Raw genomic sequence first — 25,883 nt, 5'->3', positions numbered from 1 at the left:
AAGACTAACACCTCAGGGTGACTGGATAATGCCTCCAGCTTGGCTTCCCTATCTCTTTGCTGGCTGGAGCATCACGCTACAAAAATAATACCTTTTAGCATTTAAAAACTCTTAAACTCCATGTCTCCTGAGTCCTGTAGGAAAAAAAAATATTTCAGACAAACTCCTATAAATAGTGGTTTATAAATATTTCAGGTAAACTCCTATAAATAACTATTTTGCTATTACAAAACAGACTCTCTGATAGTGTGTTTTGAAAAACAATTCTAAGATTCTTGCAAAAGATGAGCTTACAAAGCAATAGCACAGATTTAGTTGAGTACAGTGAAATCACAATTACTAAATAATACTGAGAAAAATGAGTGTTAGCATATTTTCTAAGGTGGAAGACAAGAAACTGCTATGTGTATGGTCAGTAATAAGTTTTATTAACTATTGTTTAATATAAAATGTTACTGGGGACTTTCTATTTTGAAACATAAAAGAAAACAAAGAATGCAAATAAAGCACTCTACATTCAAGTCACTCTTATTCTAGAAAGGATTTTAATTCATTCCACTTAAAAAATAAAGTAGTATCTTCACCCCGCCATAAGCACATTAATCACATATTCACATACAGAAAACTAACATACATTCATTTGTTTACAAGATATATCACCATATAATCCATTTACATTCAAGTGAAGTATATGAGCTTATCTAATTGTATATATTTGTAACTTTTGTATCTCATCCCTTTTAAGACAACCAAGATAATACAATACGCCTATTCTCTACCAGTCGGTTCCTAGAAGATGACTTAAGGTCGAAGTCCCTTTGGAAGAATTACAGTAACTGTATTTATACAGTAAGTGTCCAGAAGTACTACACAACTGAGTTGAAGCTACAGCTGACTTCTTCAAGTCCTGTCACATCCAATGCTTGAGATTTAGCAGGCTGCATTGTTCAGTTTCTAAATAATTTTAAATGTTTCATACAATTATTTGTGCATCAAGGGGAAAAAGCACCAAGGACAATGATTTCTTCTTTTTGGAAAAACTTTAGATGAAGTTACGACAGTGATCTCAATTTCCCTTCCAAATGTTATCATTTGTAAATGGCATTTACTTACTTTACTATCTTCAAGGGTTCTTTTTTGTGAAATCAACAAATACATTGAACATAAGAATGGAAACACAAGAAGCTATCTTAGATGACACTTATTAACAGCAGAATTCAGTTTAACATTAACAACTCCCATTTGGATCTGAGTCTATAGGTCTCAAGAAAAACTCTGAAAATCAAGTGTAAGATTTACAGACTTATCAGTTACAGCTCATAAAGAAAGTCTTAAAAAATGCCTTCCTTGCTAATACAGAAAACAAAATCTTTCTAGATGAACCAAGTACCTTTTATGGTAAAGAAATGTATGAAGAAAATACTTTCTACAAATGAATTTGCAAATTTATGTGTATAAAGGGATAGTTCTCCCACCTGTATTTGTAATATTTAAATAATTTACAATAGAAAATTCAAAGCACAAATTGAAAAAATAATTCATGTTCTATATTTTCCAGTCAATAAATATTGCAGCACAGGATATAGTAACAATAACAACAAAAAAAAAATTCTAATGTAAATGATTGACGAGATCTCTTTGGAAATGCACTTTAAGTCCTCAACGGGTGATCTTGCCTGTCCAATCTTACTGAACGCAATCTTGTGGAGACTCAAGAGTGTAGAGAATCACCTGATCAGAGTGCACTTTGGTACCAGTCAGCCGGACTTTTATGTCCTTTGTCTTTGCCACAGGCACATGGTAACCACCACAGTGACAGCAGCAGTTGTCATGAATTTTTCACACACAGAAAGCTGACAGACATTATTTTGAACATTTCTAGATCCTGCCAAAGCTCTCCACCAGAACAGAAACAGAGAGTCCTCTGGTTTTCGAGGTGTTTAAGCAAACACACAGATGTATAAAGTCAAGTCTTGTAACGCATGTATCACTGGCTCTGACCAGCTTCAGTCAAGGTTTCTTACAAATCTTTCACTAAGCAACAAGTCCCTTTCTAAGTATAGGAACTTTCGATTCTGGTGTGAGTTCATCTTTTTTTCCCGGTGCTTTTCTTGTGTTCATGGCCCTCAGTTTTGCCAGCTAAGCTCTTCTTCCGAGCTGAGGTATGAGAGGCAACTGCTGGAGATGGCCCGCTGGCTACTACACAAACAGAAGAAAGAAAGAGGGTCGTTGGGATGCACACAAGTCATCAAGGGTAAAAGAACATTGGTAGAGATGGGCTATTTTGTTATAATTGTAGCATTATCAGCTTCCAGTATAACATTTTAACTTTTTAGAACTCTACGCCAACATAGAAAAGTAATGACAAAAGGCTGTGTTCACAAAACCAACTTTTTAGTTCATTCTGTATTCTTCATGATAAACAATCATATCAACCATTGTAAGTACAATCCATTCTGCTAATCTCATTTATTTCCCTTAGCTCCTGATACAGAAATCCAACTGGTCATTCGAACTGTCTCTACTTATATCTTAAAAGAAATATAAACTAAACATGCTTAAAACTGAGTATCATTTCCCCTATAGGTACCATATCCTCTTACATCTTCCATCTCATTACTATGCAAGGCTGCAAAATTGGAAGGGTAGAAGCACTCTTTCTTGAGTCAGAACTTACTCTGTGTCTGTACCATTATCAAAGCCAGGGCTAACCACAGAGCTACTCTGAGTGCCGTCACACTTCTACTGTGCAAGCATAGGCTTGTCAGGCTGACATTTCTGTTGTGGATTGTACTCATTGTTAACAATTTAGCCGATTGGCTGACAGCTGGGCAGGAAGAGATTGAGTGCGAGAGCCAGACAAGGAGAATTCTGGGAAGAAGAAAGGCAGAGTCAGGAATTGCCAATAAACTCAGAGAAGCAAGATGAGAATGACATATTGAGAAAAGGTACCAAGCCACATGGTTAAACATAGATAAGAATTATGGGTTAATTTAAGTGTAAGAGTTAGCTAGTAACAAGCCTGAGCTATCAGCAGAGTATTTACAAGTAATATTCAGCCTCTGAGTCGGTTATTTGGGACCAGATGGTCAGGACAGGAAACATCCGTTTACACTTTTCTTCATATGACAAGCAGTCAGCCACAAAGAAAGAACAGCTATAACAACAGTGTTTAAAGACAGCAGAAAGTGACAGAATTATATAGTTAATAGAGAAGAATCAACATGTATAACAAGAGAGCAACACAGGGCTCCTCATTCTCTTTAATTTCATCATTCCCATCTAATAGCTTTTAGTTTGAGAACTGGTCTCAATGTCCATCACATAATTCAGCTAAAACTCCAACATAAAAGACAGACTTATTAGCATGAAGAAGCAGATGACAAGTATCGGGACGACAGCTGACAGAAAGGGAGAGATTGTAATTCACACGTAACTCTTATTAGTTAATAATCGGTTGCATGCACAGAAAGCCTCAGGTAGTGCAGGCTGCATGAAGAGAACTGAATTTTTGAGCTGCCAGCCATTTCAAGGGACACAATTTTACAATCTGAGTTCAGCAAATTTAACTCTTTCCTTTTAAAATAAAACAATATCCTTTGGAAAAATATAACTGAAATACCAGAATGCAAAGCTTCTATAACGTATTATTTATAATGTCTAGGATATAATTAAAAACTTACTGGATATAATTTAAAAGTTACTTAATATACTAAGATTAATGTACAGTATTATATATATTCAAGAAATAAATATATATAAATAACAAGAAACAGAAAAACATCTTTCTTGTAAAGGAGAAAACTGACACAGGCCAATCAGGAAATGAATAATTTAAAAAACAATTTTTAGAGCAGCAACTTCCTGCTCAGTGATAAAATAAATCCTTAGGTTCAAAATAAATAAAAACTTGTAAGTCTTGAAAGAAAACCTAAGAAGAATCAAATAGAATGCTTCATATTAAAGCATAAAATAAAATAACTGAAATAAAAACTGGTTGGATTTAACAGCCAACTGAAGCAAAATGAAAAGTGTTCAAGTGTTCTACTTCATGGAAGGAGGTAGAGACAGGAGGAAGAAATGATTATACCAAGAATACAAAGGCAGAAGGAAGATGAAGAGCAGGTGCAGCCATAATCAAACTGCTGAAAGCCACACACCCAGAGAAAACACTGGCACAGGCAGAGAACCGGAAGTGTTATATACATGGACAGTTCAAATTAACTAGCACTTCTTATAGAAACAGTGGGAAGTAGAAGACAGTGAAACATCAGTAGGGTTGTCAAGGAACAAAAGCTCTATCCAGAATGATAGCAAAATTACCTTGCAATAATGGGCAAAGACATTTTTTGTCGTGATAAAATGACTATGTTGCCAACAGACCCACAGTATAAGAAATGGCCAGAAGTCTTGAGCTTAATGAAACCAGTCAGAATATAGACTTGAATGAAGGGATGACAAACTCGGGAAGCAGCGACTGTGGACAAGTACAGGGCCGGATCTCCCTCCCCACTTCATTTCTTAAGATCAACTATTCTTGTTTATACTGCATGTGACACTAACACACACACATAGATAACTATAGAGAAAGGACAGAGGAAGGTAAAAGAAAAAGTCAAGGAATCTGCAAGTTTCCTATGCATTATTTTTGGATGACACACAATTAACTCAAAGTAGACCATGAAATGCTAAGAATGTGTCTAAGAATTTAGAGCAATCAATAAAAGAATACTGCCAAAATACAACAAAAAGTAACACACGTATTTACGTGAAATTCTATAGATTACTGAATCAATTAAAATAAAGCAGAAAAGAATAAAAATAAGGAAAAAAAACAAAGAAGTCTTGTCAATAATTACATTGAGGGTCAACGGAATATAAACACCACAAATATAAACATGGCTGATATTTTTAGTGAACTTTTAATGTCAAATATATTCTGCCTATAAGATAATTTAAATACTTAGATTGAGTAAGCCTCAGAAAGCTGAAGAGTTACGCTCACATCAGATAAAATAAACTAAGAGCAAATATTACCAGAATCTAGAGAGAAATTTCACTATGATAAATGGGTGAACAAAATAATACCTAACAATTGAATATATAGCCATTAACTAATCGTTCTCTAAAATATACAAAACTAACATTTACTGAATTTAAGGAAAAGTAAATAATTCTGTAACTGAAATTGCCTTTTATATTACTGATAAATAACCAAATATTTCTTCCTCCTGTCTATACCTCCTTCCATGAAGTAGAACACTTGAACAATACAACATCAACAAACATGATTTTAATGAGTGATACAGTTTCATCTATTCAGATCACTGAACTCTACTGCATACATTTTTGGTTGTTTTTGAGATGGTACTATGGATCGAACCCAGAGCTTTGCATATGCACAGGTCTTACTTAAAAGACAGAAATCATATAAAGTGTTTAGTAATTAAGAATTACATAATAAATTGGCATATCCACCCTCCATTGCTGGAATTTAATTAGGGCAAGTTTTCCTAAATCAATAAAAAAGGTACACTAGACATAAAGAATAAAGGTAAAACCTATAGGAAAAATTGGAAAGGAGAAACCAAGAGGAGGAATTCTTCAAGAACAGTGCAAGCAGAGTAACAAGTAAAAGGTAATCTTTGAAAAGGCCAGAAAATTGATGACTCTTTAGTGAGTGCAAGCAAAAAAAAAAAAAAAAAAAAAAAAAAAAGGCAGAACCCAACATAGTATCAGATACAGCAAACAGTTATGAAGAAAGAGCAAAGTGGACATCTCAAGACAAAATGAATCAAGTCCCTGACAAATGTGAGTCATCAAACCTGCCATCAAATGAAACATAACAATTAATTTTTAACCAAGAACTTAAGATGGAACTTAAAATCTTATAAAACGCATTTAGAAAACACAAAAGGAGAAATATTTCCCAGATCTTTTATGAAAAAGACATTCTGAACATGAAACTACAGACCAATGCCTTCCCATATGTGACACAGAAATCCTCATACCTGGACAGAATCCAGTTTGTTCCGGTGGTTGTTTTGGTTTCTGTGTGTCACATAGCATGAACAGGGAGCATTCACCTCTGAATTGCAAAAGTGGCTTAATATTTTAAAACCCACTTATAACACAATCAACACCATTTTATCTTTGCTACTCAAATATGTTCATGCCGTGCATTTACAGGGTAATTAGTATGTAAAGAATAGCAGCGTGTTCTGTGACCCCAAGAGAATTCATACCTTTGGTCCCCTGATTACTGGCTCTGCTGACTGACACAAGTCACACCTCTTCGGCTGTTTTTTTCATTGTCATGGACATAAAAACAATACAAATTTCTTAGAAAGGGAACTATACAAATGTCTGTTTTGTATTGTATACTAAATGCATCAAAATAATATTTAAGCAACTGTGCAGTGTTGACCGCTAGCGTTATAGCCCTTATTTGACTGTACAAGATTCAAATCTATTTAAAATACTGACTGATTCATAAGGCAGGAGTACCATGATTTATCTGGCAGAAATGGAGGTTCGCTATAGCCAAGAATAATAAAAGAAACTACTGTTCAGTGAATGTTTATAATGTAACCAAGTACTTTACACACATGTGTTCACTTCTGACAATGCCATAAAAGAATCATTACCCAGACTGTCTTAGTGGAGACTAAGAATTAGCGTCAGGCAGGTCATATGACTAACAAGTAGCAGAGCTGAGATCTTAATAAATATGTCCTTCTGACTCTAAACCATAAACTCATAATAAAAAGAATATCTAAAAACACTAAAACCTTGAAAAGAATCATGACATCTCTGCCATGAGTTTGTATAATGAAACCACAAAATGAATGAGGTTAGAGTACCAATCTGGGATGGGGAATAGGGAGGAAGATTATCAGGCAAGAAAAGCAGCAATAGAGAACAGGAAAAAAATATGAAGATGGAAAACATCTTTGGCAGCCATGGGAGAAGGATCAACACACAATCACACTGGCAAGAAGTTATAACAAAAATGCTGACAGAAGAGCTGAATTTGGGACTCACATCACCCAACTACAGACGGAAAATAAAAACACCAGACAACATAAAATGACTGACGCCTTAGGACCAACAGCTATGGGGTTAGACAGGGAAGCAAAGGCGGACAGGAGGATTACGTAGATAAGAACGTGTATAAATGAGTCGTGATGCAGGTTTTGAATTTGACATCACTACTGGGAAAGCAGTAGGAAACGGTCTGATTTGACATCATCAGACAAACACTACCCTGCCCGCCGTCAGTGCTGTATGGAAGAATCCAGAGTTCAAGGACATCTCTAACCTGCTTTGCTGCTTGCTTTCGTGCTCTTTAAGGCAGCCGGTGGTGTGGGGAGGATCTTTGCAGGTGTATACGTATTTAGGGAAATTTTTCTTCTCATTGCTGGACTGGAACGTGAGGCCATAGAGGCTGAAAGAAATAAACAAAATATAACAACTTCCTACCAAGTTATAACCAAGTCTACTTTAACACTACGAAAACCGTTCTTTACTTGCATTTTTACAGTCTTGGGAGTTGAACCCAGGGTGTCATAGATGCTGGGAAAGTACTATAACATTAAGCCTTAACCCTAGCCCTTTGTTCCTCCTTTTTACTTTGAGACAGTCTAAGATGCTCAGGCCAGCCCTGTAATTCACTCTTGCTCAGGCTAGCCTTGAAATTGTAATCCTTCTGCCTCAGTCTTCTGAGAGGGTAGGATTACAGGCCTATACCACAAGACCCAACTACAAAAATTCTAATGATATAATATAGTGAGTAAAATTATGCCCAATAATTAGTACAAATAATAGTATATAATAGAAAAGGTTCACAGTCAATTCAGCCAAGTCATCTTTCTAATAGAAAGGCAGTTCTTTCAGTCTTAAATCAATGTTTATACTGCAACTATTATTATTTCAACAGTACATAGCAAAGAACTCTTCCCCCAAACCCACCTTAGAAACATGTTACTTATATTCTGCTCTAAGAGGCCCTTAAAGGGATGGTAGGGAGCCATGGTGTAGCTTTCTTGCCTATAACAAACAGTAATTTAAAGAGAGGATCCTAATGGCAAGTGTAGACTTAGGGATTATTTATTTATAAGCATCTTCATCTACTGATATATCATAGCTAAGACAGAAGTAACTATATCGTACGCAGTCCAATCCATCACGTTTTCTTTCTTTATTACACAGCTAAGAACTATCTTCCCTGGAAGGGAGGGGGATTGCTAGTTGTTCTCCCCTTCCACAGCCCAGCTTTCTACTCAACATGGAGACACTGAATGGTGCAGAAAGAACTGTTGGCCACGAAGTTCTATGGGAAAAGATGGGACACAGTGCAGGGAGCACATGGAGCTCCCTTGTATGAGTGCCTGAGCTCACTGTCAATAGACTGCCGTCAGTCTTCTTCAGTTACAACTTCTGAAGTTTGTCCTCGGTGAAGAAAAGCCTTCTAACACCACCAGATTAGCAATGTCTTCTCCTTTACTATAGACACCGCAGAATCAGTACAGTTCTATGCTTACTGGGAATTAAATATAAATAATGTAAACTCACAGTACTTACACTAAGTATAAATTCTGCAACTGGTCTATAAAATATGAGATTCAGATATTTCATAACTGGGAGCACATTTTATTTAGTAGTCCAAAAGAACAGGAGGTGGGGTGTAACAAAGGCTTTAGCAGAGTTGGGTTTTAGTACTGCTTAACAATTGACTAGTTGACTGTCCTTAACAATGTCAACTAGGGTTTTTACTTAGCCAGGGAACTTTCCTCAACTACCAGGTTAAACATAAAATGCATCAAAGCAGATCTGCTGGATGAAAAAGCCACGGAAGATAAAATGCTCTAAACATTCAGCTTCCTTCTTACTTGTGGCTTTTCAGTGCTCGTTGGGAATCGAGGTTATGGCCTAATGATCTAGACTGCCTCAGATGTCTACACAGTCCTATGGACTACATTATATGATATACCTTTTCATCTGGTTCTTTTAATAGCTAACAGCATAAAATTTTAAGAAAGCTGAAAGTCTTGAAGTACAATTTTTACTCATGATATAGAGAAGAGTTCATGAGAACAAACAGGACAGGAATCTAAAATCACTTCATTAATGTCATGATAATACACTCTAGTGAACTGAATTCACTAACTATAAAAAAATGAAGCCATCATGAAATCAGAGCACTACAGAATAAACCGTAAGATTATCTTTTTCTAACTATTATATTAAATTTTCCCTAAGAACAAAGAGACACCACTCCTGTATGACCTGTAAGTCATGAACTACAAACTTTCTAAAATTAAATGGTATCAAGAGCTGCCTGAAGCCTTTATGAGACTCGTTCTATATTCTCTAATTGAAGAGTTGGAAAGCAAGCTCAGCCCAGGGGAGCAATAAAACATGGGGTCTAAGGGAAAGCAGTGCATGATAATAGAGCCTATTTGGATTATCTATTCTGAGGAAACAGCACTGCATATTTTATTAAGTTATAGATAACATAAATGAGATTAATTATCTTCATTTTCCTTACTCTTATTTATAACTTATTTCATTTGGAGTATTATGGATACTTAGAACTGGACAATTCATATGTAAAATCTGGAATTTAAGCCTGCTTCCCAAGGGCAACTCCAAAGTGAAACAGTTTAGAAACATCCTCATTACAATTACTGACTGACAGCTGGCCTCTAGTACCAGAAGCAGAAGAAATGGCACAGGGTATCATCGCCTTGAAGAAATGGAGGGACATCATTAGGACAGATTAAACTGTGACCAGAACTCCTCAGATACCCAATGTGATGGCCCAGGAAAAGGAAGAGACATCAAGACAGGAAAGTGGCATTAATGCTGAGAACTTCAATGCATGTCATTTTATGCTTAGGCAAAATATATTTGCAGCACCTTAGAAAAGAGGATAATAACATGCAAAGAAAGATTGTGGTTTTCTAAGATGTAACTAGAATAGCTCTCTTCCTCAAACTAATGCTTTCTAAACTGGAAATTCCAACAGGCTGAGGGATGCTATGGAGTTAAAAATGAAAAGTGTCACCTGATGTTTCATGTACTGCCAAAAAAAAAAAAAGACGTTTTTTCTTTTACCCACAACAACAAAAAAATGTTTCAGAAAATCTGGGTTCTTTATAGAACTTGAACCTTTTACACATTAATGTAACTCTAGGGAGAACGCAGTCAATTCCAAAACTTACTTAGCTATGAACTCTCTTAAACATATGAATATCTTCTTCAGAATATTTAAGAAATGCAGTTTAAAAGCCTATTGTTCTAATTTGTTATCTTTTATAAAACATCTTTCTAAAGCTGAATGTGGTGGCACACACTTATCTCAGCTCTTGAGAAGCCAAGGAAGGAGGACCATTGTGAGTTTGAAAAGAACGAGGATTATATGGAGAAACCTTGTCTCAAACGCTGAAACAAAACAACAGTAACAACTAAATGTCTCTGATTATTTAGCAAAATGGTAAGGGATGGACATGTGCGAGTTTATGTGACCCCCTTCTGTAAATTACAAAATACGAATGTGAGCTTTCCAGCAAGCATAGTTTTTGTTTTGTTTTGTTTTTAATAAAACAAGATGCTACCCTATATGATATTGTTTACTTTTACTGTTAGAAAAAAGATTTGGGTATAGAATCAAGAAAAGTGGTCTATTACACATGTGTAACACGAAGGAATTACTAATATTATTCCCTTACCTCTGTCTCTCTTAAAATTCCCACCATTACCCATTGAATTTGCATTGTTAAAATTTGGGCTCTACTCAGATAATATCTATTGTAGTGGATAGCCATCCCAGCATTGGCCTGGAAGTTCCAACCCCCACTGAGGCTTCGGTAATGCTCATGCCCTCAAGGCGGGGCAGAGGAGGAAGCGGAAGACCCAAGAGAGAGAGGAGGGGCACACGCTCTCTTGGTTCAGGGACGCTGGACACAGGAGGTAGACTGAGCAGAGTTCTCCAGAGAACACCGCCAGACTGCGCCATACCTTTGCCAGACCCTACAACCTATCCCTTCATTTGTAAGTTACCCCACAAAATAAACCTCTCTTTTAACTACAAGGAGTGGCCTTAATAATTTCACCAATAACCTATTGTCCGATAATTAACTAATAATGAAGGTAAATTCCATACACATTTCAGGGACCTTGCGTAGAACTTCAGTTGATGGAGAAGCAATGGAAGCCAGAAAGTCATCCACTTGCTTTAAAAACAGGGCATTGTGAAGAGTTTCCAGAGGACAAATCGATGGAACCATGGAATACAGCTCAAAGCCTAAAAGAGAAGAAATACAGAAGGGAAGAGTAGGTTGGCTACTTCCAAACTCTAATCATTATAAAGGAAGGCAACTCACAAAGGACTGGAGAGCGAGTTCAGGTTTTTACATGCAAACACACAAGGTCTTTCCAGTCATGACACCAGATGCTATGCAACATGAAACCAAACAAGGTATGACCATGATCACTTTCAATGTAACCAGACAGGACAGCATGCACATAGTCCTTCACTGTTGCTAAGACCCAAGATAACAAGGAGAAAATCTGAGCTGTGGGGGAAATTTTCACCTTTTCATCTTTCAGTGTCAGATCTATTTAACAGATGAACAAGCTGATGCCATATTTCCCTGAGACCAGGATGTTAAGGTATCTACTTCAACAATTAAATAATAATGGAGGTAAATTCTCACACAAATTTCGGGGGTTAATTATGTAGTTAATTGTAAAGCACAAATTGTAATTTTTCTCTAAGGCCAATAGCACCCTAATGTGGTCCTTGAGCAATACTTCCTCAATCAGGCTGGACTTAAAATTCTGAAACATTCCTTTACGGGACACCAATAACTTCACTTTTGAAATCCCTGGTTGAACAAAGTTAGACTAAGTGAAAAGCAATACAAAGTGCACGTATATCCACATTTAACCATTGCACAGGCATACAAAATTTCATGATGAATCATGCAGCATTGTGTTAATATAATCAGTGACACAAAAGCACTTATACATACAAATTACTTTTCTAAAACTACTAGTTCTTCATTTTAAAAATAAAATTATCTGTTTAAACTTCATTTAACTGGCTTTAAAAATTACTTTCATAAACTTTTAAAATAACAAGTGTTTCCCAAAATTCAAGCTAAGTCTTCTCTGAAGAAGTACCCGAATACTCAAATTTACATAAAAATAGAGTATTACTAGTTAAAAAACAGGAGTTATCTAAACTCAGACTGCAAGACAGGCTCTTTTCAACATACATATGCTCATTATGAGATTACATGCTACTGGATTTATTTAAAATTTGGGAGGAACTCAAGAATTGCTGGAATTCTCAGTTGGAACAGGGAAGGTTTTAAAAAGAGAATTAAATATTGTTATGAAAATAACCAAAGGATTAAAAAAATTAAGGCTTGATTCCCAGGTGCAAACCAAAGCATGACAGACCGGTTCACGTAATGTCAAACAAACCAAACAAATGCAGCAACCCAGGACCCCAGCAGCAGCTAACCCACCTCACTCAGCGCACCGAGGAATGCTGAAGCTTGCCAACGCCCTCTCTTCTTAAATACCAGAGGCTCATGCAAATAAGCACAAATCCTTTCTTTGCAACTCTCTAAACAATATGCTTTTCTCCTTTCTCAGGGTGCTCAGCCATCTTTTGTGATAGTGCCTTTCATTTGCCTGCTCAATTTCAAAACAGCAAGTGATGTCTGATCAAATTGCTCTAGACTACACTCTTGCCATTTGTATCAAATCAGCCCTTATGGTACAATGAAAGGGTCTGTGCAGGCATTTCAAAAGCCACTCTGCGGACATGTTTGGGAGCTATGAAAACATACCACCGGAGCCTAGAAATTCCACAGAGGAGGCAGACCAGCACCTACAGAGGTATAGGTATTCTGCACAGAGGCCCAGAAAATAAGGGAAAGACTGTCAGCAGATACTTGTCCACCATGTTCCTTAACTAAAGCTGGAGGAAGGGAGGGAAGTCCATGATGTGGGTTAAGTACAGAGGTAACACGGAAGTCACGGCAAAGAAAAAGTGAAAGGGTCAAATGACAAGTCTAAGGACAGATAAGACAGAACAGCATTAAGGACGACGAAGGATCGAAAACTCCAAAGGGATGTTTCTAGAATTGAAAGGAATGTAGTTATATGCATCAAGCTGTGTAATGTAGGAAAGCCACATTTAGAAGAAACAGCTCAAACCAAAGGAATACAAAGTTACTTATTTTCCGTTCCATTGAAGTAATTCGTACTACTGCCGCTACTTTTACCTTTAATCAGAGAACTTCCCAGAGAAACCAGTGCTGGCTGTGAAAACAGGCATTCATAGACAAGCTGACCCCTCCTGTTGGGATCTCCTTAGGACTGGCGCTTTTGTGCTTCCAGGAGATTACTAAGGATGTGTTACCTTTACAGGTTGCAGTTGTATCAAATCAGACTTTTTTTTTTTCCTCCAAAAAGCAACATTTAAACAGCTACAATGAGAGGAAGCATATGAAGCTGTTTGGTTAATTTTCACTTGCGGGTGAGGTCTTCATAACTAGTTCAAGAAGTATTAGCAGGCTGTTATCTAGAAGGGTTGTTAAAAGATCCAAATGGAGACCATAACTGTATGTTGATTCTTAGGCTTCATAAAGGTCAGCTGTTTAAACTTACTTGAAGTTTAAAAGAAAAAAGTTTCAGGGATGAAAGTGTCTTCATTACAAGTGAAAGCTATATGAGATTTGAAACCCATCAGTAAGCCAGGCACGATGACTTTGGTCTGTGATCCAAGCACTAGGGAGGGCGGAAGCAGGAAGACTGGAAGTTTGAAGCCAACCTGGTCTACACAGTAAGTTCTAGGATAGCCTGACTACAACATCAAACAAAACAAAACATCCCCCAAACAAAAACTATCAGTACATACTCCTTCTGGCTCAAGATCAAGCTCAGCAAAAAGCTACAAGGTCACAACAACTCAGTTTATAGCAACAGTGGCAATACGTGCCTATCCAGCTTCACTCTGACAGAACCTGATTCTTTTAACTTAGTTTTCTTTCTACTAGGAATTCTCCAATTTTTAAGAAAAAGAAAGGTACTCAAAGGAGATGACTGTGGATAACAGTAAACCATAAAGCCACCCAAGGACAGATTGATCCTGGAAAGTCTCTGGAGCCATCCACACCACATTGAGTTCTGTTTCAGGGAGAGAGCCAGACATCTGCTGGACAGTGCCCCTCACTGCAGCTGGCTCCCGAGACCTTTACAGAGACATATCTCACTGGGCTCTTTGACATGGGTTGCTTTGTACTTTTGTTGAATATCTCAATAAAACAATGTGATCAGAAAAATAATTAGAAAAAAAGAAGTGCTGAGAATTAAGAACAAATTAAGGAATAGCAATTTTATTTTTTGGAAAAAAAATTGTATAAACTGATCACTTAAGAAATTAGAATTTCCAAGTGTTCATTCAGAATTAGGGCTCATCATTACTGTGGTCATTAGACAATTTGACGAGTATTCTCAATTACTGTGGAAATGACAGCAGAAATGGGAGCAAGACAGTATCAGTGGTTTTGTAAGTTGGAATTGTATGCCAACTGAAATTAAAGACTGATAAAGAAATGATACTGTGTATCCCACATTTTAAAATAAAAGAAAAAATTAAAAAGGGGTGAAGTGGGGAGTATCTTTTTTAAAATAAAAAGCAAACGTACCATTGGTTGGGTGTCGAGCAAATGAGATAGAAAACCTTTTAACAGCAGACCCGCGTGTGGCGTCTGAGAAAGAGAAAAACAGGTACCTGAAGTTCACAGCTGCCAAAAGAAGAACACTTAAAACAGAGTGGGAAACAAATGTGAGGAGGTCAGAATTAGGTGACATGCAGAGGGGACAATGAGAGGAAGCCAAAGACTGGTTAAAAGCAGTAAACTGGCTCGGTGGTACAGGCAAAATGTTTAATGAAATATACAAAAGAAAGAAGAGCAAGATGGCCTGGCAATTCCAGTAAGTCCATGTTTTACTGACTAAATTTGTACAGATAAGAGCAAACGTTTCAAACAATGTCGATCCCAAAAGAGCTGAAAATATCCCTTTTATCAACAGGGACAATTTTTTGAGTCTCAAAGACATTCTGAATATCAGAATATTAAAAATGAAGTCATATTAATAGGGAGAGATCCTAAAAATGTCCCATTCTACTTTATTTTTTATAAAAGTGACTGCCAATATATTTTCTCTCACGAATACACATTTCATTCTATTCTTTGCTAAACAGTTTGTTCATATTAATAAATAAAATGAGTGTTACCAATGGGCAAAAGTTTAAATGCTAAGGGAAATTTATTCTTCATAATCTAGGTTCTCATTCAGCTAAAATAATAAAGAGTTTTAAATTTTTCTATTTTAACAAACCACTTGTTGTACATGTAGCCTAAATAACAGTAGTCTAACTGTTACTGACTAACAAATCCTGGATGTGGATCCCAGAGAGCACTGACAGTCGTGTGGGAAGGCATTTCGACTTCAGTCTGTGGCCTCAGACTTGCTTTTGAGAAACACTGCTCGTGAGTGTATGCATGGGTGTAGGTATGAGTCTGTGTGTGCGTGTGCGCACATACCATCTATGCAGCCAGAGGAGGTCAGCTTTTTACGATGAGTACGAGCATAATCCTGTAGGTTAGGTGCACTTGAAGAACCCCCGAGCACTGAGGTGCTAAACAGGCCCGCACAGTGAGACCCTAATGGGAGTTAGAGAAGATACATACAAACGGGTGTTCTTCCATTCACATTGGGAATTCATGCAGCATGCAGTCAACGTGGCTCTTACCAACGCACAGGCAGCCTTGGGCAGTGCCTTGAACAGATTCGCAATATGCTTGTAAAATTCTAGTGATACCTATTTGAATTCAGTGCTGCTAACAGCCACCATTATTCATCACAAACACAAATGGAGTAATTTAGTACTGGATAAAATGCCTTCTTTGAAAAATAATAGGCCAACATAATAATCAAACATATATATGCTAAAAGTACTAAAAACACCATCATGAAAATTTATTTAGGAATAGAATAGAGTCCTTATAGCAAATCTGTAAGAGGAGGTTATATATATATATATCATATATGTATTATATATATGATATATATACACATATATATACACACATATATATACATATATATATATATACACCTTATAGCAAAAATTAAGTCATATTAGATACTTTTCAATATACATCTGAAAATGAATCATCCTTCCTGATACCGGTGAATTAAGAATTATCATACTTTCTTATGAAAAAATATATTTTTTAATGAAAATAGACAAAAATCATTCCTTTTCAGTCAGATAACAAGTGACTTAATATAATAAGCTTTTAATAAAGGCCTCCAAGGAAATATGTCATCAATAAATAAAACACAGCCAGCATAAATCAATGTTTTATTTGTAGCAAAAGTCTTCACACTTAAAAATGTTCACCACCGAGAAAAGTATAAATAATTTCTGTAAAATATATTAATATGATCATTCAATGGCAGGGAGTAATGAAGATCGAAAGTTCTCAGGATAGCGGGAGATAATTAACTAAAGGAAGATCCTCACGTACGTAGGCAGCAACAGAGTTCAGATATGACAGATCATAGCACTTAATGACATCTGATCACATTCTGTATCAAGCCTATTTGGATAGCCAGTTTCAGAAAATTATACGCCATGCTTCCCACTTTGGCCTCAGTGAGCATAAGGTCAGTGGGCTGAACAAGGAAGAAGCAGCTCTTTACAGTGAGCTTCGTTTTAATTTCTCAAAGAGCTGCTCCTAACAAAAACTAGCTCACCCAGAGGGTGTTTAACAGTCTTTTTACTTTACTTGCTCATCTATCTTTCTGTTTTCTTTTTTGCTTGTAGTCGAAACCATCATCTTGGGCTGGATTCATTGGTGATCCCCAGCTGGTATTTCTGCACTTTTCTTTGGAATGTGGATTAATTCATTCTAAGTTAGTGACTATTATTTGTCTAAAGCAAGGGCTTTCATGGCAGCATCTAGACACAGAACTGGACCCAGTGAGACCACTCTGCGTAGTACTCACACGGATGTCAGATTGCCAAGGGACACTGCCCACCAGTGTTTCTCTGCCACGATTTACAAAAGCTATATTATGGAATTAGTTTTGACATTTGTAGCTGGGCATGGTGGAGCATGTCTTTAATCCCAGCTACAGAGGTGGGTAGATTTCTAAGTCTGAGGCAAGCCTGGTCTAAATAGCAAGTTCCAGGACAGCCAGAAATACATAGAGAGACTGGTCTCCAAAATAAATAAATAAAATAAAAATGGCACCTTTTCATCCTTACCTAATGGATTTGTTTTACAGTACCCAGTATGGAACAAAAAACCACACACATACTAGGCAAATGCTGTGCCACTGACCTACAACCCAGCTTTCTTAGATTACCAGTCTCTGAAATAAGGTTTCTTTATCAATGGAAGCATTGAAAGTCTCATGTCTATAACCCCAACACCAGGGAGGCTGAAGTGAAGGGTCTCCATAAGTTCAAGGACAAGCGAGACCCTAGAGATTTTATCGTTAACTACAGCATCCCTTCCTCAAAAGGAAGGACGGAAAAAAAAAAAAAAATCAAACAAATAAAAACCAACACTGGCAATTGGGTGCCACGGAGCAGTCACTCAAAGTGTTAAACAACAACCTATAGTAGTAAGAAAATTATACCTTATTGAGTTTTATAATCCAACAATTCTGAACTTGTGCACATTAAATACGCACTAAAGCATAGCATTTGGTCATGATATTACCACCTTAGAGTTCTGTGCGTGTGCCTAACAGTGAGTTTCAGGAGGGTACGGAATACAATTCCCTTTGCACCACATACCTACAGTAGGGTTCTGCTTCTGCTCCACAAGAGTTCGCGGTGTTCGAAGATAGTTGGCATTTTCAGATACAACCTGCACAGAGAACACCAAGAGTGAAATATACCAATAAAGTGAATTTAAAATCCACATTTCATATGCAGCCTGTTCCAGACAGACAAAGGTTAATAAGCTGTATGATAAATATTAGTAGGAATATTTAGAATATGAAAGACATGCAAGATCCCCTTCTGAAGGGAGTCCATTTCCTATGAGATCCTTGCAATGAAGTGGTACAAAGCAGGCATTCATAATGAAATATGACAGATGAGAGGAAACAATCCATAGATTGATATAATTTCATTATCTCTTAAAAGAAACCCATTGCCCACTGTTAAACAGCTCCTGTATTTAGAGGAAAAACAACCACAAACCAAAGAGATGACAGACAGACACTGTTGAAGTCACCATACAATTTTTGATCCATGCATGGGCTTTATCAGAGTAACCTTTAAATATTCAGCCTTTAATGGATACCATAATCCCTTTTCCTATAATCAAATGCATAAAATTTCCAAGAGGAAATAGCTGAAATTATCAGAAAAGTCACATGATGATAGACCGTCCATTGTAAAATCAGAGTGTTTTAGTTTCATATGTCATCAAAGAAAGTCCTTCTGAAGTTACTTTAGTGGGAACCACTTTTACAAATTCATACATGCCTGCTGTTGTGTTTGGAAAACACACTACATACTTCCCTTAAGTTATATACTTCCAGATAAGGGAATCATAGAGACCAATCAATATTAGATATCTACTGCTGATTAAGACCAGGCCACATAATCTTTGATATTTTCAAAATTTTCACATTCACAGAAAATTCTAAATGGAACAAAGCTTTTCAAATATTCTTACCATCAAATTGTATTAACTTTGTTTCTTGAAGTTTACAGGACAACTAAGGTCAAAAATAGACTTCTTTTCTAAATCATTTTTTATTAGCATGGCTAAAAATCCAGGAGAATTGGGATTTTCAAAACTCCTGTATATTTAAAAGCTTACCAGTAAGAATGCTAAATGCATGCAACATAGGTGGTTTCTTTACATCAAATATTGCCCAATATCCTGGTACTTTTAAGTGAACTCAAATTTAAGACAGAAGGATTTCCTCTGATGTAAATGACAAGGGATTAGATGTCCTCAAAAAATAGCTGTTTGTTGCTCTGAATGCAGGAATGAAAAATGTTTAATGAAGTAAAGTTTAAAAACCTGTTGCCATGAGCCAAAAATACTGGATGTGAAAGCCAATGATTTGGGGGAGACAGGGGAAGAGGTGATTTGTTCCCCTGATCTGCGTCTTCGACGCCCAGTACCCACACCACTGGTATAATGCAGCCAGGTACCAGTACCCTCTGGGCTAGACACACTCAGGGGGCTCTCTTCCTGGAAGTAAGAAAAAGGGCAAAAAAAAAAAAAAAAAAAAAAAAGCAGAGCATGCAAAGTTAGATACATTAGAGCCAAATGATCAGGAAGAAAAAAAAATACAGTTTATTTGCATTTGCTTATCATTCTTCCCCCTCAAAGACAAATTATCACCAAATATTTAAATCCCTAAGAAATTATTCAATTGGCACACAGCATCATCAACTACAGAAAGATCACAAACTATACTATCTACTAGTTGTCCCTTCTCCTTTAAAATTAGAAAACCAGTGTTTCTTTTGAATGAAAATATTGGGCAGCAGTGGTTCACACCTTTAATCCCAGCACTCGGAAAGCATAGGCGGAAGTGTATCTCTGAGTTCGAGGCCAGCTGGGCCTACAAAGTGGCTATGCAGAGAAACTGTCTCAAAAAAAAAAAAAAAAAAAAAAAGAAAATATTTAAATATAAAAGGTATTTTGACTTATTTTAGATATTAGATATTAAAAAGATTTCATGCTATTTTTGGTTAGATTTCTCGGTCTAAAGCACAAAGGGGTAAAATGAACCTGATATATCACTTAGAAAAGGAAATGAGTCAGCCACAGCTGTAAAGTCCACAGGTAGATGGATACAGATGATGCTTCCAGTTCAGGCATCTGTGTTTCTGTGTTTACTCTTCCTGGGAGAGCCAGAAGGTGCAGAGGCAAACCCTCACTCTGCACACTGTCTAGCTTCAGATAGAGGGGACAGAGTGAAATCTACTTGCAGAAAACGGAGAGAACAGCATTTCTCTGTGTGCCTTTCGGAACTATACACATCTGACATGCATGAAGGTGGAGGATGCTGGACATAGTCTTCAAGTTTTTAGTTGAATACCTTGGGAAAGTAAAAGTTTAGCACAACATAATCTTTTGAAAGCAACTATTTAAACATGAGAAAAGGGTTTAAAAATGTGAACTGTGTTTGTTTTTTTGTTTTTTCAAGACAGGGTTTCTCTGTGTAGTTTTGCACCTTTCCTGGAACTCACCCTGTAGCCCAGGCTGGCTTTGAACTCACAGAAATCTGCCTGCCTCTGCCTCCCAAGTGCTGGGATTAGAGGCGCGCGCCACCACTGCCCGGCTGTGAACTGTGTTTTAAGAGTTAACCACGGCAGTGGTTCTATGGAAAAATTTACAAAGATATAAATAAGTTGCAAAATGGTGACATAATATAGTTTCCAAACTAGTTTAACACTCAGATCTTCTGAAGGGCAGAGGAAAGGGTAGAATTGTGAAATTCTGAAGAATTTGATTGATTGAAAATTGTTCATCAATACATCAAAAGCACTCCCTCCACACAAATGGAAATTTGGTTATATTACTTTAGGTAATTCTGGGTTTATTTTTTCCCTACAGTTAAAGATATCTGGATAAATTTCAGATTTCTCAATTTTTGATTGAATTTTAATAGAATAAATGATCACAAGTTGTTAGCTTCCATCTTCTTTTTAAATTAACTTTTTATAATTAAACTGAAATAGCATATTAAAGGAACACTAATGTTTAACTTCTTTTATAAAGTTACAATGATTAACTTTATGAATAGTTTCCCCCCAACATGTAATTGTCAATTATTTAAAAATTCAGAACTTATATTATTGTTATAAATGAGGGTAGTGGAAATGATCACAATTTTTTTTGTTTCTTATATTATTATCAATGCTTGATAATGTTAAAACTAATTCTATGTATTTCTTACATATAAACATTAACAAAAAGTATCTAAGAGTTATTGGTCTTTCTCCTGGGAGCTTGACTTCTTATTTCCTATTAAGAGATTTAGAAAAAACTTAAGCACTGGCCTCCAGCAACACTAAGAAGATCATGGACAAACTAGGTAACTTAGAGTTTATAGTAAAAATACTTTTAGACACTAAAAATTAACTTAAGCTTCATCCTAACTGCTCAACTTTACTTGTATGTTGTTTAAATCTTATTCCATGACTGAACATAATTGGTTTAACTTAATTATAGACCTTAATACACCATTAAAAATTTCTATTGTATCATCATGCTATGTAGATTTCTGCCATCGGGCTAATAAAACTGCTACAGTGTTGCTAGTATCAGGTTATCATGTAAGTATTTCAGGGAATTCTTATCTCCTTTTATCAAAAAGCACTGCTGAAACGTGGAGACTTTTAGTCAAGGTTTTTACTGAAGAACAGCTAAGGGACAGACTAAGAAACCTCAGATCTAGCCTCACCCGCTTCCGGCTTCAGTCACTGCTGACAGGAGAGCTGCCCATTGAGCTGAATCTTACCACTAACCTCGGTCGATGCCCCGGGTTCATTTCATTGGCAGTCTCGTGTAGCCCAGACTGGCTTCAGATTCACCAAGGAGCCAAGGGAGACTCCGAACCATTGAATCCCTGATCTTCCTGCCTTTACCTCTAGAGTGCTAAGGTCAAAGGTAGATGCTACCAGGCCTGGTTTAACTGTATGTTTTTAACAGCGTCTGTTTTTTGTTTTTTAAATATTTGTTTGAAAAATAGAAAATGTTGATAAATAAAAATTTGTCAGGGTTCCTAGCTGTATAATTAAAGCTGTATTTTCTTTCCAGTTTGAATTAATATATAGTTAGCTTCTGCTATACAAACCACTCTACATGGATACTCACTTCATTTGTAGCCATTTTCCTAGACCTTGGAAGTGGTGACTTCCGGTGTATATGAATTGGTTCTGATACCATTGGTTTAAACAATATTACAGCTCGATCAACTTCATCTCTTTTAGAAGTATGAGGTTCATCATCATCAGTCTTAAGAGACCTTCTGCCTTCGTTCTATGAGAAAGAATACAAACCACTTAAAACTCAGGTTAAAATATCTCTCCTGAGCCAGGTGTGCCGGTGCATTCCAGTAATCCCAGCACTTTGGAACCAAGAATTTGAAGCCACAGAACAAGACCTCGTCAACTCTCCCAAACAAACAAATAAACTCTAGACACCAATAAAATGCTCCTGGTAAATCTAACAACCAACTGACCTAGTTATTATATAAGAGTTTTTTCTCAAGTGAATTGATATGTCATTCTTATGACATCAGTATGCCAGGCACTGTGAGAGACAAGCAAGTTCTGTGGAAGAGTTAGGCCTAAAATGATATTATAACCATAGAAAACCAAATCTTCAGCCAAGGCTCATCAAACAAGCAAACAAATATACAATATTATCAGATGATGAAGAGAAACAGATTACAATACAAATTTTAATAATTTAATAATTTAGTTAAATTCAATGGTAAATATGGTATGAAAAACAGTCCCTTGTATGCCAAGAACTCAGATGAATGAGAAATAGTCCCAGGTTGTTAAGACTTTTACAGCACAAGAAATGGACAAGTTAAAAAATATTACACCAATATCTATCTATAACAGAAAGGGAAAATTAGGTAATGAACATTCAGTAAAATACAGGTTTTTAAAGCACAAAATTACCTTAAACATTCAAGGTAATCACGAAGAGCAAAAGGGCTAGGGGACTTCACCAGAAATTATCATTAAGCTCCAATAATCAAGACAAAAAGGTCAAAGGAATAACAGTAACTAAGAGTTCAAGAGTAACCCACCACCATGTGACTACAGCAAAGAGTAACCCACTGCCATGCTGGGGGATGTCTTTCTGTGTGCTGTGAATATACGTTGTCCCCACTGGTTGGTAAAGAAGCTACTTTGGCCTACAGCAAGGCAGCTTACAGGCAGGCGGGAAATCCAAGGAGAGAGACAGGAAAGAGGAAAGGCAGAGGCAGAGAGGTGCTAGCCTGCTGCCAAGGAGCAACAAGACGTCAGCAGACCAGTAACACCACGGCCACATGGCAACATATAGATTTATTGAAATGGGTTGACTTAAGATGAAAGAGCTAGCTGGCAAGCGGCTAAAGCCATAGGCCATACAGTTTGTAAATAATATTAAGCCTGTGTGTTTACTTGGGTCCGAGTGGCTGCGAGACTGCAGGTGAGAGAGATTTGTCTGGACCACAGAAGGCTGGGTGGGACCCAGGACACTTCTGGCTACAGTGTAATTATTTATTTGATATCACGTCTTGCTATGTAGCCCAGGCTGGCCTTGACACATGATCACCAGGCCTTAGCCCCAAGAGCATGGCTTAAAGGCATATAATACTTGTCAGTGATTTCTCATATCTAGTGTTCAATATTAATCATTATGTATTAGACTATAAAGAATAACAGAAAAATTATAAAACAAACCACAAACCAAATGAGTCCATTGTTGATTAAAACAATTTAATGTTATTGGTCAGAAACTATAATAAAAGCTATTATGGTTACATTATTAGAGGTAAAACTGAGTGTCAGTTGAGAACTAGGACTTATAAAAAGAAAACAAAGGGAAATGGTAGAGTTAAAAATATAACTAAAGCCTGTCAACTTGTAATATAACAAAGTAAAAGTAAGTAGAGTTTAATGGTAAATTGAAAAATACTACTGATAAAATTAGGGAACTCTAGTGAATTAGAGACATACAAAGAAATATTGTACCTTAAATCAAGAGAGAAAAAGAAGTAAAATATATAGAAAAGTATAAGAAACACTTAATAGGTTGGAATGTGCACATAAGCTAGGTGTCAGAAGTGGAATAGAGAGCAGGAACAAAGGGTAATTATTTAAAGAGACAACAACTACAAGGAAGTGTTCTAAAAAACCCAACAATGTCAGTCACAGGTACAAAAAGCATTACCCAATAAGTAACACTGAAAAATCAATTAACTGGATAAAATGAAAGATAAAAAAACAGGAAGAGAAACAGGCAAGAGATGAAAAACCACAAATACCATTTAAGTATATTTATCCTAAATTTGTTCAATAATCACAGTAGCAGTAAATGATTGCTCAAAACAAATCAAAGAACAAGATTATTAACCATACAGATTATATATATAATGTATATGTATGTCTACACACACATACACACACACACACACACACACACACACACACACACACACACACTACTAAATAGAGTCAAAAAATAGAAGAACCCACTCTAAGTGCTCGGGACAGTGTTCAATATAAAGTAGTCCTCAAGCAAAATAACAACAACAAAAAAAACCATTTACACTTACCCATTCTAAACACAGCTTAAAATCCAAAACAATTCAAGTAAGATAAAATTCTGAAATTTTCTAATAGACAAGAACATGCTATTTACTCAGACTACATATATATTTAAAAATTTTAAAGACTTATTTATTTTTATTTATGTGTAAGGGTGTTTTGCCTGTATGCATGTCTGTGTACCATGATATGTGCCCGATGTTCACAGAAGCCAGAGAGGTCATCAGATCCCCCTGCAAGTGGAGTTACAGACTGGTGAGCCACCATTTGGGTGCTGGGAATTGAACTTGCCATTTAAGGAAGGACAGCCAGTGCTCTTGACTGCTGAGCCATCTCTCCAGGTCCCTCAGATTATATTTTTTAAAAGCTGAAGCTTTTCTTTCCTACTGGTTATATGAAAATCATTGATAGAGTAATGGAAAATCTTGAGGAAACATCATGAATATCTAGAGCTGTGGTAACCACACACTGAAAGTCCCATCTTCATTACCTCCCTGGAAGCTGGCCTATACCCATAGCCAGATGGTAAATTCTTATCTTCTTCACAGCCTTTGGCTCCAGGACTAAAGTGTAATTCAACATGAAAGCGTTCCTCCGAGGAAAGATCCTGAAACAAGAAAGAACATTTCTATCGACAGGAACTTCGCATACTTGCTGACCTCTGGCCCCATAAACAAATCACAAGCACTGTTACCTTGTTAGGATCCTCATAAAGCATGATAACAATCTGAGTCATGTAGTTGAGTTCATTGACAACATTTAAATAATCCATGGCTCGTTTCCACTGCTCATCCTTTGACTCCTGAACAAAAGATCTATGATAAGTATTTTTCAAACCCCTCCACATGAAAGTCACTTTATTACCACTTGGTAGCTTATTTAATATTGAATGTCATCACATACATCAGGTGAATAGAAAAACTATTTATAATGTTTACCACATATGTATGATATTTTAAACTGTAAGAGTCAATCTTTTAAGACAATTTATAGCAAGTAGGAAAAGTATCTCAAAATGTAACACATGCTATATAATTCTGAGGATAAGGAACAGCTTTTTAATCTTGTAAGTTTCAAAGTACCTAGCAGAGTACTTTCTGCCTCATAACACAGAGCATTATCTTCTGAGATCACCACTTCTCTCACCAATAAAAAACAAACAAACAAACAAAAAACCCTCTTTTACACGGTAGTGATTCTAAACCAACCAGCATGAGGAAACATCCATAAATCCAACTGATCCCATCACCTCCTTCACCACTTACTTTAGAGATTCAGTGATCTTTACACATGTAATCAGCACCAGAGTTGAAACGGATCATAAAAGAATGAGAACACTCAAGACAGAAAAGCTCTATCTGAAATGAGGACACTACTCAACGCAGGAACCAACAGTTTTTTGTGTGGCCCTGTCTGCATACATGTGTCTTTTACTTTACCTGAGGGTAAAACACCATAAACTTTAGCA

General features: G+C 36.6%; 1 protein-coding gene across 13 annotated transcripts in view; it reads right to left on the bottom strand.

The window, feature by feature from the left end:
• Positions 1–522: 522 nt before the first annotated feature.
• The window catches only part of Ppip5k2 (diphosphoinositol pentakisphosphate kinase 2), a 67,351-nt gene continuing 41,990 nt past the window's right edge, over positions 523–25,883 (bottom strand). For 2 of the 13 annotated variants that reach the window (XM_036172783.1, XM_036172784.1), the window contains exons 22-32: positions 25,110–25,217; positions 24,906–25,022; positions 21,960–22,124; positions 19,149–19,322; positions 17,903–17,975; positions 15,633–15,752; positions 14,730–14,792; positions 12,867–12,926; positions 11,168–11,308; positions 7,322–7,447; positions 523–2,199 (exon numbers count right to left, since the gene is read on the bottom strand). In XM_036172783.1, the coding sequence (XP_036028676.1) occupies positions 2,087–2,199; positions 7,322–7,447; positions 11,168–11,308; positions 12,867–12,926; positions 14,730–14,792; positions 15,633–15,752; positions 17,903–17,975; positions 19,149–19,322; positions 21,960–22,124; positions 24,906–25,022; positions 25,110–25,217 (1,260 nt within the window). In that variant the 3' untranslated portion in view covers positions 523–2,086. Of the gene's footprint in view, positions 2,200–6,245; positions 6,300–7,321; positions 7,448–11,167; positions 11,309–12,866; positions 12,927–14,729; positions 14,793–15,632; positions 15,753–17,902; positions 17,976–19,148; positions 19,323–21,959; positions 22,125–24,905; positions 25,023–25,109; positions 25,218–25,883 lie in introns of all 13 variants that reach the window. The other 11 variants (XM_036172785.1, XM_036172786.1, XM_036172791.1 and 8 more) reach the window with 8 other exon arrangements.

Source organism: Onychomys torridus, chromosome 23, assembly GCF_903995425.1.
Source record: "Onychomys torridus chromosome 23, mOncTor1.1, whole genome shotgun sequence".
Classification (NCBI taxonomy): domain Eukaryota; kingdom Metazoa; phylum Chordata; class Mammalia; order Rodentia; family Cricetidae; genus Onychomys; species Onychomys torridus.
The sequence above is the reverse complement of the archived record's forward strand: the minus strand, read 5'-3'. Positions and strand labels throughout refer to the sequence as shown.